We start from the raw sequence: 13,350 nt of genomic DNA, 5'->3' as shown, positions 1-13,350 counted from the left end.
TTATTTAGGAATTCTGTTGTGAGCCAGATGTCCCTTGCCAGGTCGATCCACCTGCTTTTTCCTCTGCTTGGGAGCCCCGGGGTTGGGGTTCAGGATGCTGCCGAAGAAGAGGGGGATGCCCGTCGTGTCCTCCAAGATGAAAAAGAGGAAAGGCCGGTCGATGATGAAAGAGGAGAACGAGCGGAACATCACCGTGCTGGTCGCCGCTGCGGCCTCCACCCCGGACTCCGCAAGCTCTAGGGCAGAGCTGTGCTGGATACTGGAGACAGCAAGGGGTCCATCTGCGATGCGACTGAGGTTCGGGGAGGAAAACAGCTCCCCGAGGCCTAGAGAGCAACAGAAAAGGGAGTTAAGGGCGCAGCGGCTGGGGGAGAAGGCAACTGAGAACTCAAGCCTAGCACAGCCTCAGGAAACAAACATTGTCCCCGCAATAACGATTCCAATGAAATGTGCATATATTTGCTTCTGGGGCATGACTTCTGATGCTTCCAAGAGTCACGTTCTCAAAGAATTTGGACTTGGGCAGCAGTGCAGAAACACGGCAACTGAAGTCAGGGGAGGAAGAGGAGATAATGGGGAATCGCCCTGCCAGGCCCCACCACTGGCTGTTTTAGAAGGGAAATATAAGAAGATCCCTAGATCAGAGAGGTTTTGTCCGTATGGGACAGGGGACATGGAAACCATCAAACACGCACTGATATGTTTCCTGTTCTACCACGAAGTTAGATCAAAGCTCATTTCCCCCCTGCTTGGTAAATTCCCTGAAGAGTCAGTTGTGTGTGTGTGTGTGTGTGTGTGTGTGTGTAAAGTGCCATCAAGTCGCAGCCGACTTATGGCTACCCCTTTTTTGGGGGGGGGGGGTTTCATGGCAAGAGACTACCAGAGGTGGTTTGCCAGTGCCTTCCTCTGCACAGCAACCCTGGACTTCCTTGGTGGTCTCCCATCCAAATGCTAACCAGGGCAGACCCTGCTTAGCTTCTGAGATCTGACGAGATCAGGCTAGCCTGGGCCATCCAGGTCAGGGTAAAGAGTCAGTTGAGCTTTTGGCAAAGAAGCTCCTATTAGGAGAAGATCCTCAGCTTACGCTCCAAACTGCCAAGTTCTGTGCAGTTGCTATTAAAATACACAGAATTTTATTAGAGAACGATTGTTAGAATATTTTACAATTTTATCAACTTTAAGGTGATAATTTTAATCAGGGGTTGTTTTTATTGATCTTTGTATGGGCAGTCTGTGATTCTGTGGCGCAAAACTATTGAGTCTGGAAATTTTGATGTGTTGGCATGTGATTGGTCAGTTAACCATATTAATAAATTTGATTTGATTTGATGGGGAATTGCCCACCCCCCAGGCCTAATTCCTGAAAGAGTTTCGCAGCCCTCCTCTACATAAAGTTCGGAAAATCAATGGGGCCTGCATACCAGGAAGAATGTTACATTTTGCACCAGATCACAGCTTTTCGCGTGAGCTGGCTGGCCTGATCTCGTCAGCTCTCGGAAGCTAAGCAGGGCCAACCCTGGTTAGTATTTGGATGGGAGACCACAAGGAAGTCCAGGCTTGCTACGCAGAGGCAGGCAACAGCAAACCACCTCTGAACATCCCTTGCCTTGAAAACCCTACAAGGTTACCATAAGTTGGCTACAACTGACAGCTCTTTCCACCACTACACAGTTTTCATGCTTGCTAGATAGGATGTAATCATTGCCCCACATTCTATGTTTGGGGCTGTGCAGCTAACACCCTTTCTGCTCTATAGTCCAATGATTTGAAGATGGACCAGACAGACTCCATCAAAAGGAGATTAGAAAGAGAGACTACTGAATTACAACAAATAATGAAACTCAAGACTATGCATTCTCCTGGATTAAATAAAGATCTGAGATTCCTGTCTCATTACCCATGCTATTTTCTCTTCATGGCGATGGGGTATGTGTGTTGGATTACTTTTTTATCAATTCTATTTCTATCCTACTTTCCATTCAAACATACTCACAGCAGAGAACAAATAATGCACAAATATGAATTGAAGGGTTGCTACCTGTTTGGTTAGGGTAGCCAACCCCCAGGTACTAGTTGAAAATCTCCTGCTATTACAACTGATCTCCAGCCGATAGAGATCAGTTCCCTGGGGAAAATGGCTGCTTTGGCCATTGGACTCTATGGAATTGAAGTCTCTCCCCTCCCCAAACCCCGCCCTCCTCAGGCTCCCCCCAAAAAACCTCCCGCCGGTGGTGAAGAGGGACCTGGCAACCCTATGTATGGTGCCTACAGTTTACTTAGGATCTAGTGCGCCCTTATGTTAGGGTTTTAGAGTTTTATTGTTTGGTTTTATTCAGGGTTATATATATTGATTGTTTGTGTTTTTAAATGATGTTACCCGCCCTCAGCCAGCTTGCTGGGGAGGGCGGGTTATAAGTCTAAAAAAACCAAACATAAATAAATAAATTAACCACTACATCATGGAATTGGAAGGGGCCACCAGGGTCATCTAGTCCAACCCCCTACACAATGCAGGAAATTCACAACTACCTCCCCCCTCAAAAAAAAATCACACAAGGGAGGGGAGTAGGCTAGCCCAGCAGCTATTCACTCACCTAACTGGCTGATGGCTTGGTTCAACTCCAGATGGAACTCCAGGTGCATCTTGGGCATCTTCACCATCGTTGGCCTCTCCCTGGGGAAGCGGCGGAGGAGACTGGCTGGCCTGACCTCAGACAGCAGCTGGGAGACGTTCCTTCCAAAGACCATGGGCACAATAGCTACAAAACTCATGTTGCCCTTGAAGGGGAACCTGGCAACCTGGAAGGAGGGAGCACGGCACAACACCAATTAAACAAGGAAGAATATAGAAGCAGGAAGCTGGGGGCAGAAAATGGAAGCGGGCCCCAAGGCATAGCCTGGTAACCATCAGCTTGCTCTCCCGCTTGGAGCCCAGTTTCCAAAAAACAACCCGCCACCGGGGAGGAGGGTCCAAATCTGGGCATAGAGAGGCAGGGGAAAGACAGCCCCCAAACCAGCATAATGGGATTCACAGGCCAGGCCAGGCCAGTCTCACCTGAGCATTCAAGGAATTCAAAGAATACCGGCTTAGGGAGTATTCTGAAGCCTTCATCATCTCGGCAGAGACCAAAAACTCTTCGTCCAGTTGAAACGCGCCCCGCTTAGTCATTTTGGGATCAAATTCGGTCCTCCAAAACCCTTCTCCCCAAAACACAGGGAAAAAATACATCAAAGGAAGAAAGCCAGAAGGCAGACTTGGCTTGGCTTTGGGGTCCTTATGGTTCCTTCCTTTTCAGCCCAGAAATTAAGGGGTCGTCAGACACTTTCGAAGAGCCCCATGGCGCAGAGTGGTAAAGCTGCAGTACTGCAGTCAAAAGCTCTGCTCACAACCTGAGTTCGATCCCAACAGAAGTCGGTTTCAGGTAGCCGGCTCAAGGTCGACTCAGACTTCCAGTCTTACGAGGTCGGTGAAATGAGCACTCAGCTTGCTGGGGGTAAAGGGAAGATGACTGGGGAAGGGACTGGCAAACCACCCCGTAAACAAAGTCTGCCTAGAAAACGTCGGGATGTGACGTCACCCCATGGGTCAGGAATGACCCGGTGCTTGCACAGGGGACCTTTACCTTTACTTTTTAAGAAACTTTCCAAGCAAACTGCTTCGGGAGCCCATGGCTGGCCTCCTGAATTAGAGAGATCATTCTTTAGATGGTATTTGGTCTGCCACAGCCCGGGAAATTCCTTTCTCAGCGAGGCTGTCTATGCAGAACCCTAGCTGGCAAATGGAGACCTCGTTCATAGATCTAGTTACTGTGCATGCAAGTCGGGCTGCATTTATTTATTTTATTCTTTTGTTTAATTTAATTCATTTATACCCTGCCTTTCTTCCCAATGGGGACCCAAAGGGGCTTACATAATTCTCCTCCATTTTAACCTCACAACAGCCCTGCGGGGTAGGTTAGGCCAAGAGTGTGTGACTGGCCCAAGTTCACCCAGTGAGTTTCCATGACATGAGTGGGAATTTGAACCTGGATCTCTTATATCCTAGTCCAACATGAAAAAGAAGAAGAAAAAGAAGAAGAGTTGGTTTTTATATGCCGACTATCTCTACCGCTTAAGGAAGATTCAAACCAGCTTACAATCACCTTTCCCCCTCCTCACAACAGACACCCTGTGAGGTAGGTGGGGCTGAGAGAGTTCTGAGAGAACTGTGACTAGCCCAAGGTCACCCAGCTGGCTGCATATGTAGGAGCAGGGAAACATATCCAGTTCACCAGATTGGCCTCCACCTTTCATGTGGAGGAGTGGGGAATCAAACCTGGTTCTCCAACGCCCCAAACCACCGCTCTTAACCACCACAACACGCTGGCTCTCACACCACACTGGCTCTAATTTTAATTCCTAGGCTCAGAAAGGGCCTGGGGCAGAAGAAGGGAGTGGCCCCTGAGGTGAGCACCTCACTCCGTCGAGTGGAAGAGAATCATAGAATCATAGAGTTGGAAGGGACCACCAGGGCCGTCAAGTCCAACCCTCTGCCCAATGCAGGAAATTCACAACTACCTCCCCCAACCACACCCCTAGTGACCAGAAGATGGCCAAGACGCCCTCCCTCTCATCATCTGCCTAAGGTCACAGAATCAACATTGCTGACAGATGGCCATCTAGCCTCTGCTTAGAAACCTCCAGGGAAGGAGAGCCCACCACCTACCAAGGAAGCCTGTTCCATGGAGGAACCGCTCTGTTAGAAAATTCTTCCTAATGTCTAGATGGAAACTCTTTTGATTTAATTTCAACCCGTTGGTTCTGGTCCGACCTTCTGGGGCAACAGAAAACAACTCAGCACCCTCCTCTATATGACAGCCCTGCAAGTACTTGAAGATGGTTATCATATCCCCTCTCAGTCTTCTCCTCTCCAGGCTAAACATACCCAGCTCCTTCAGCCTTTCCTCATAGGACTTGCTCTCCAGACCCCTCACCATCTTTGTTGCCCTCAGCAGAGCTCACCGTGGAAGTGCACGGCGTTGAGCAGGATCATGACGATGTTGGCGGGCAGCTCAGACAGGATCTCAGGGATGAGTCCCTTAGTGGCTTCTTTCACCCAGCTGTTGATGGCCTTGAGGTCTTCCTCGTCTTTACCAGACAGGGTGACCGGCTTCGCTTTGTAGAACCTTTCCGAGTCCTCCAGGAATGCTTCTTTAACCTGAAATCCTGCGGGAAGCCCAACGTGAGAATAAGGGAGAACGGGTGGAACGAAGCCTCTCCCCTAAGATCAGGGGGGCACACATTGCCCCCTAGAGGGGGATGATGCCATGCTGGTTTTTGGAGGACGTGCACTCTCTCAGGGCTGGTGCTACCATTAGGCGAACTAGGCGGTTGCCCAGGGCGTAGACCTCAGAGGGGTCACGTACAATTCTGTGGTCTTTTTGTGTGTGTGTGTGTCTCCTAGCACTTTTCTCCTGCTGAAAACTGACCCCCCAAATGACCCCTGCTGCAAAACAAATTATACCCAGAAGGGGAAAAGGCATCTAAGAGATACAATTAATACAACAGTATTAAACAGCCCCTCTTTAAACACCCCCCCCCCCAGGACAGGTCTCCTCTTTGAATCACAACCTTACTGATATATTTTTTAAAGGACCTCACAGTGTTGTTTATGTTCTGGTTGAATTGACAAGAAATTGGCCAAGATGCTAATTGGCATTACAAATGCCACCTCTTCCCTGAACACAGACGTTATCACCAACAGGGGCTCAAAGGCCAATTGAAGTCTCACCAGCACCTCCCCTCATCTCCCTGGCTTCTTTCATGACCACCACCCCACACAACATACTGCCAGCCTGCCCTGCTTAGACACATATGAAGCTGCCTTGTACTGAATCAGACCCTTGGTCCATTGAAATCAGTATTGTCTACTCAGACCGGCAGCGGCTCTCCAGGGTCTCAGGCAGAGGTCTTTGCGGGAGGTTCGTGGGGAGGGCAGGTCTTTCATATCACCTATTGGCCTAGTCCCTTTAACTGGGGATGCTGGGGATTGAACCTGGGACCTTCTGCATGCCAAGCAGATGCTCTACCACTGAGCCATGGCCCCTCCCTCTCACCTTTTGCGAGGTAAAGACGGGCAGCAAAGCTGAGCATCGACTGGTCGAGCTGTTGGAGAACTTGCCTCAGAGTCTGGTGGAGGCAGGGCACATCCGCCAGGTGCAGAGCCCGCAGCAAAGCCTTCTCCGTCTGATTGGCAGCACCTGGAAAAGTCCATGGATGGGGTTAATGCTCAGCACCCAGGGAAGTGGCACTCGGTGCCCGAGGATGTCGGGTGGTCGGCTCCTCTGCCTGTCTGCGTGATGAAATCCAGGCCTGCCTCCAATCTGGGTGGCCAAATGCCCTCGTCTTAAATCCGGCACCAGCAGAGGCATGGTCAACAGCGGATGTAGCACTGCAAGAACTTCATGGCGCCATCAGAAGGGGGGAGTTGAGCACAAGGGAGGGGAGCACAAAGAAGGAGCACCCCCCATAGCAAGCAAGCAAGGAGGAAGAGGAGGAAGAGTCAGAGGAGGAAGAAGAGTTGGTTTTTATATCCTTATTTTTCTCTACCTTTAAGGCAGGGGTGGGGAACCTTTTTTCTGCCAAGGGCCATTTGGATATTTATAACATCATTCGCGGGCCATACAAAATGATCAACATAAAAATTAGCCTACTATATTAGGTCAAACATTTAGCCAAGAGGCATGACCAGAGACAGCTCAGAGTGTCTGCCACGTAGAGCGACTCGCTTTTGAGTTCTGCTGTACCCAGCCGGGCCCAAGAGATTCAGGCAGGGCAGCATCCTTCTGAGCTAGAGATCTGCCAGGACCCATGAAAAGCCAGACCAAATGATTTTGCGGGCCTTATACGGCCCCTGGGCCTGACGTTCCCCACCCCTGCTTTAAGGAGTATCAAAGCAGCTTACAATTGCCTTCCCTTCACCGCCTCGCAACAGGCACCTTGCAAGGTAGGTGGGGCTGAGGGAGCTCGGAGAAAACTGTGACTGGCCCAAGGCCACCAAGCAGGCTTCATGTGGAGTGGGGAAACAAACCTGGTTCTCCATATGAGTCTGCCGCTCTTAACCACTACACTACGCTGGCTCTCGAGAGGAAGCCCCCATGCTGAAGGCACGGGTGCTTTTCTAACTGCCCCCATCTCTCTTGCAAAATTTATGCCAAGCAGCAGTTCCTAAACCGTGTGCCAGGGATGGTCACTCCATCAAAGGCTCCCAACTACCCAAAACACTCACTCAGAGAGGAGGCGCACAACATAGCGGCTCAGCGTTGCTTGGTTCACAGTCAGCCTCTACTGGGGGCAGCTGTTTCAGCCGCAGACCAGCGGCATGAGCATTCAGAGACACAGCAGGAATCCTGGCCCTTTCAGTAGAGGCTGTCTGTTGCGATCTGCAGGAGCCGCTGCTTCGGACTTGCTCCCTGCCCAATCGGGAGACACGCTCAGACCAGCGACTCGTGCAGAGACAGGAAGAATTCTCACTCGTGCCCCTCCCCTTGCCGAGTATCCACTGCTTGACTGGAACAGTGAAGTGCAGCTGGGCAAATACTGACCGAGAGCCAAGTGAGCGAGCGCCAGAGCGATGCTGAGCGGGGAGAGGAAAAGGTTGTCTCGGCCCTTCTCCAGCTCCACTTCTCGCACGAGATCCTCGGTGAACTTGAACATGGCCTCGGCGATCACGTGCGTCTTCTCCAGGGGCAAACCCCCTTCACAGCCTCTCCCGGTGTCCTCCTCTGAACTCACTGAGGGTTTTTTTCGCTCTCCCTGCTGTCTGGGAATGCCATCTTCAAGGGCAGGGGGACTGGAGGGCAGCAACGTGGCACTGAGGGGCCCCTCCTGGATCTCAGGCACTGAGCTTGGCACAGAGGGGGTTGCCAGGACTGACTCATCCTCTAGCCCTGGAGAAAGAGTAGGCTCAGGCTTGGTGATGTCATCAATTAATCCCTGCAAATACATGAACGCACAAAACTGTCTTATGTTGAATCAGACTGTTGGTCCAACAGGTACAGTAGTGCCTGCTCAGACTGACAGTGACTCTCCAGGGTCACATGAACACACACATGAAGCTGCCTTCGACTGAATCAGACCCTTGGCCCATCAGAGTCAGGATTGTCTACTCAGACCGGCAGCGGCTCTCCAGGGTCTCAAGCAGAGGTCTTTCACATCACCTACTTGCCTGGTCCCTTTAACTGGAGAGGCCGGGGTAAAGGTCTTTCACATCACCTCCTACCTGACTCTTTTAAGTGGAGACACCAGGGATTGAACCTGGGACCTCCTGCATGCCAAACGAATGCTCTGCCACTGAGCCATGGCCCCTCCCTGCAAACGATTGGGCAGGTAGAGGAACTGAAAGGGGAGGGTGCCAAGAGAGAACCCCCCCGCCCCGCCTTCCTCCCACTCAATGTCTTCGAGGCACTGCAACACAGCTGACCAAAAACATGAGAACAGAAGAAAAGTCCTGGAGATTAGAGCGGATCAGCAGCGACAAGCCACCTGCCTCTGGGAAGCCAACCGAGAGACTTCCTCCCCTGCAACTCTGGCCAGCCCACAAACAGGGCACAATGGCAACGGCCTAACTCTTCCTGCACCTGACTTTCTGAGTTAGCTTGCTTCTGCACATGGAGGCCCCACTGAGCTGTCACTTCTAAGAGCAGTCACTAGACCAAGAATCTCCAGCCTTTTTGAGCTTGTGGGCACATTTGGAATTCTGACACGGTATGGTGGGCGGAGGCGGCCACAAAATCTTTGCCACAGCTTAACTTCGGTAACATAGTGTGGATCCTCATGCTGTGGTGGCAGCTGCTGCCAAAGCAACATTTAAAAAAATCTGCACAGCCAATCAAATCTCCAATGGCCAATCAGAAGCCTTGCTGGGCAAAAGTTCTATCTGGCCCTGCCCACTTCCTAAAAACACTTGGCGGGCACCAGTAAAGGTGTCAGTGGGCGTCGTGGCACCCACAGGCACAATGTTGGAAACCCCTGCAGTAGACTATCCGACATTAATATTGAAACCATTTAAGTCAGCAGCCAACCACTTCCCTGAATTAACTCTTCACTCTTTTCTCCAAATCTTTTGCCAATCAATGACCTCAAGTTCCAGGGTTACGAGAGAACATTTTGGGTCCCAAGTCCCTTTCTCAGAAGGGAAAGTAAAAATGGTAAAGGGCAAGCACCATGGGGTGACATCACATCCTGACATTTACTAGGTAGACTGTGTTTATGGGGTGGTTTGCCATTGCCTTCCGCAGCCGTTGACACTTTACTCCCAAGCAAGCTAGATACTAATTTTATCGACCTCGGAAGGATGGAAAGCTCAGTCAACCTTGAGCCGGCTACCTGAAACCGACTTCCGCCGGGATCGAACTCAGGTCGTGAGCAGAGCTTGGACTGCAGCACTGGAAGGCAGCATGCTATAGTCCGATCTTGTCAGATCTCAGAAGCGAAGTAGGGTTGATACTTGGATGGGAGACCACCAAAGAAGACTCCGCAGAGGAAGGCAATGGCAGACCACCGCTGCTTCTCACTTGCCTTGAAAGCCTCTTTGGGGGTCATCCTAAGTCAGTTGCGAGAGCACATACATATGTAAAGGTAAAGGTCCCCTGTGCAAGCACCGGGTCATTCCTGACCCATGGGGTGACGTCACATCCCGACGTTTACTACGCAGACTTTGTTTACGGGGTGGTTTGCCAGTGCCTTCCCCAGTCATCTTCCCTTTACCCCCAGCAAGCTGGGTACTCACTTCACCGACCTCGGAAGGATGGAAGGCTGAGTCAACCTTGAGCCGGCTACCTGAAACCAACTTCCGTCGGGAGCGAACTCAGGTCGTGAGCAGAGCTTGGACTGCAGTACTGCCGTTTACCACTCTGCGCCACAGGGCTCCTACGTACAAAGATATCCTTTCTCTGCACCATGCCTAGCCTCTATGAGGCCCCTCCTTAATCAGCGTCGTACCCCCAAACTAAAAGCTGAGCCTCAAAACTTAATCAGCCTTTCCTTCTGGAGGAGGTACTCCAGCCCGTTGAGCATGTGGATTGTCCTTTTCTGCCCCTTGCTTTCCTCCCTGACAGCCTTTTAGGGTAGCTGAATGATAATAATGGGGGGAGTCAGGTACTAAATGTGCAAGACAATTTATCAACTGGTACCCAATTTATGGTATGAAATTATATTCAAGACTCACAGTGTGCTCATGTATTTGTATATATGCAAATCAATTCAATAGTAACAAAGGTAGATATAACATTTGTAACACAGTTTTACAAATTAACACCTTTTAATCCAGACTAAATACAAAATACAAAGCATTTTATATGTAGTCTGGATTAAAAGGTGTATTTAGTCTGTAAATTAACCCCTTTTAAAGGTGTAAATTAACCCTTTTTAATTTTGTATTTAGTCTGGATTAAAAGGTGCATTTAGTCTGTAAATTAAATACTCTTTGTAAATGCTCTTTGGGTCCAACGCAGCCCAGAGATCCTGTTACACCCCCCCAATAGTAGCCGTCTTTTTTTTTTTTTTTAAGCTTTAAACCAGCCAACATGGGAGTCAGCTCCTCTTACCAGCACGTTTGCTTTCGTGACAGCTTCATCCTGCGCAGAAGTCAGCGGGTCCGAGGAAGATGACAAAATGGCCTAGAAGGAAAACGTGTCAAAGCAGCACAGACTCTTTGCCCCATGCCCACCTCTGCTGGCTTACTCCACCCCTACGGAGGCATAACTTGAAGCTCACGAAAGACATGTATAAAATTGAGGTGAAAGAGGGACTCTTGTGCAATATGGAACTTCACATTGGAGAGGGAAGGACTTCAATGCCATAGAGTCCAATTGCCAAAGGGGCCATTTTCTCCAGGGGAACTGATCTCTGTCTGCTGGAGGTCAGTTGTAATAGAGGGAGATCTCCAGCTAGTACCTGGAGGTTGGCAACCGTACATCCACCTCATATCTAGTCCTGACAGTTTGTTTTGTGACTGTGCTGGGTTCAGTTGATGGTGCAGCTTATGGCTGGGACCCCCACATGCCTGAAGGACGTCCTCTCTCTCAAGCCACGTGGCGATTCCGACCCTGGCCACGTGGTCTGACGTGGGCTCCACAGTAGGGCAGGGCCAGGGCTTCTCCCTGGCATGGCTGGTTCATAACCCACTGGTGCGCCTGCATTCAGTAAGTTACAAAATACTGAACAGTGTTTGCTTTGAGTGTCAGGTAGCATTGACCCTGGCAGGATGTGGATCACATAGGGTTGCCAACCTCCAGGTGGTGGCTGGAGATCTCCTGCTATTACAACTGATCTGCAGCCGATAGAGACCAGTTCACCTGGAGAAAATGGCCGCTTTGGCAATTGGACCCTATGGCAATGAAGTCCCTCCTCTCCCCAAACCCCACCCTCCTCAGGCTCCGCCAAAAAAACCTCCCACCCGTTGTGAAGAGGGACCTGGCAACCCTAGGATCACAACTTCCACACAATGGGACAACAGGGGGAGAAAGTGCTTACAAAGTTGAGGGAATTCCCAGATTGGCAGGAGGAAAAAACAAAAGTGAAAAGTTAAGAATAGGGTTGTCAACCTCCAGGTAGTAGCTGGAGATCTGCTATTACAACTGATCTCCAGCCAATACAGATCAGTTCCCCTGGAGGAAATGGCCGCTTTGGCCATTGGAATCTATGGCATCGAAGTCTCTCCCCTCCCCAAACCCCACCCTCCTCAGGCTCCGCCCCAAAACCTCCCGCCGGTGGTGAAGGGGGACCTAGCAACCCTAGTTGGATGGTTGAATTCTGTGGCAGTTTCCCAAATGTTTTCATGGGAAGGCTGCCAACCTCCAGGTGGGGCCTGGAGATCTCCTGGAATGACAACGGATCTCCAGACTTCAAAGATCAATTCCCCTGCAGAAAATGGCTGCTTTGGAGGGTAGACTAATGACATTATACCTAGGGTTGCCAGCCTCCAGGTACTAACTGGAGATCTCCTGCTATTGCAACTGATCTCCAGCCAACAGTGAACAATTCACCTGGAGAAAATTGCCACTTCAGCCATTGGATTCTATTCACAGTGGGTAGCCGTGTTAGTCTGTCTGCAGTAGTAGAAAAGGGCAAGAGTCCAGTAGCACCTTAAAGACTAACAAAAATATTTTCTGGTAGGGTATGAGCTTTCATGAGCCACAGCTCGCTTCTTCAGAGCAGTGAGCAGAGCAGCAGGTATCTGAAGGAGTGAGCTGCGGCTCACGAAAGCTCATACCCTACCAGGAAATATTTTTGTTAGTTGGTTCTTGTAGGTTGTCCGGGCTGTGTGACCGTGGTCTTGGTATTTTCTTTGCTGATGTTTCGCCCGCAGCTGTGGCAGGCATCTTCAGAGGAGTAACACTGAAGGACAGCGTCTCTCAGTGTCAAGTGTGTAGGAAGAGTAATATATAGTCAGAAGGGGGTTGGGTTTGAGCTGAGTCATTGTCCTGCAAAGTATTAAAGGTAATGTGCAAATCATTGTCCTGTAAGAATCAAGATAATGTGCTAATGCAGGTGTGGTATGTTAATGTGGAACCATTGTATATTACTCTTCCTACACACTTGACACTGAGAGACACAATCCTTCAGTGTTGCTCCTCTGAAGATGCCTGCCACAGCTGCGGGCGAAACGTCAGGAAAGAAAATGCCAAGACCACGGTCACCCAGCCGGGATAACCTACAAGAACCAATGAACTCTGACCGTGAAAGCCTTTGACAATATCTTTGTTAGTCTTTAAGGTGCTACTGGACTCTTGCCCTTTTCTACTATTGGATTCTACGGCATCGAAGCCCTTCCCCTCCCCAAACCCAGCCCTCCCCAAAACCTCCCGCCGGTGGCGAAGGGGGACCTGGCCACCCTAGTTCAGAAGCTTTTTCAACATGCTCAAAGGGCGCTGAGAAAGGCAAGCAGAGGAACTTGCTCGAGGCTGCTCTCGCTCGCTCACTCGCCCGGCGACGGACCGGCCCGGACTTACCGGTGGGAGCAGCAGCAGCAGCGCAGCCAGGCAGAGCAGCAGCCGGGGCGGTGCGGCCATCCTCTCTGCAAAGCAAACGGGGCAGACGGCTGAGAATAGCAAGGGGGCGGCAGGGATGGGGCACCCCCGCAGAAGTGGCCCCCCCCCAGCCAAACAGTGCCAGGCGAGTGGAGAGTCAGTGCGCCCCGGCACCAGCGATGTATTAAGAGTTTGAAAACATTATAAAAAACACTGTTCGCCCTTTCTACGTATTCCCACCGAAGTATTAAGAGTTTGAAAACGTTATAAAAAACACTGTTCGCCCTTTCTACGTATTCCCACCGAAGTATTAAGAGTTTGAAAACGTTATAAAAAAACA

At 50.4% G+C, this 13,350-nt stretch overlaps 1 protein-coding gene across 1 annotated transcript; it reads right to left on the bottom strand.

Moving 5' to 3' along the window:
• Positions 1-13,052, bottom strand: SERPINF2 (serpin family F member 2). Its single transcript, XM_056864998.1, has 8 exons — positions 12,993-13,052; positions 10,587-10,658; positions 7,584-7,974; positions 6,096-6,239; positions 5,002-5,205; positions 3,056-3,198; positions 2,595-2,799; positions 1-326 (listed from the first exon to the last, which is right to left on the bottom strand). Exons 1-8 carry the CDS (start codon positions 13,050-13,052, stop codon positions 1-3), a joined length of 1,545 nt encoding a protein of 514 aa, XP_056720976.1.
• Positions 13,053-13,350: the final 298 nt, after the last annotated feature.

This window comes from Euleptes europaea, chromosome 19 (assembly GCF_029931775.1).
Source record: "Euleptes europaea isolate rEulEur1 chromosome 19, rEulEur1.hap1, whole genome shotgun sequence".
Classification (NCBI taxonomy): domain Eukaryota; kingdom Metazoa; phylum Chordata; class Lepidosauria; order Squamata; family Sphaerodactylidae; genus Euleptes; species Euleptes europaea.
This window is presented reverse-complemented; position numbering and strand designations above follow the sequence as displayed.

What these genes read in the sequence shown, in the direction of transcription:
- SERPINF2 (XM_056864998.1), bottom strand. Translation starts at nt 13,052, where the DNA reads ATGGCCGCACCGCCCCGGCTGCTGCTCTGCCTGGCTGCGCTGCTGCTG. An exon ending in GCTCGCTCACTTGGCTCTCG is followed by an intron (nt 6,240 to 7,583) that starts GTCAGTATTTGC and finishes GGACTTTTCCAG; the next exon opens with GTGCTGCCAATCAGACGGAG. An exon ending in TGAATTCCTTGAATGCTCAG is followed by an intron (nt 2,800 to 3,055) that starts GTGAGACTGGCC and finishes CCCTCCTTCCAG; the next exon opens with GTTGCCAGGTTCCCCTTCAA.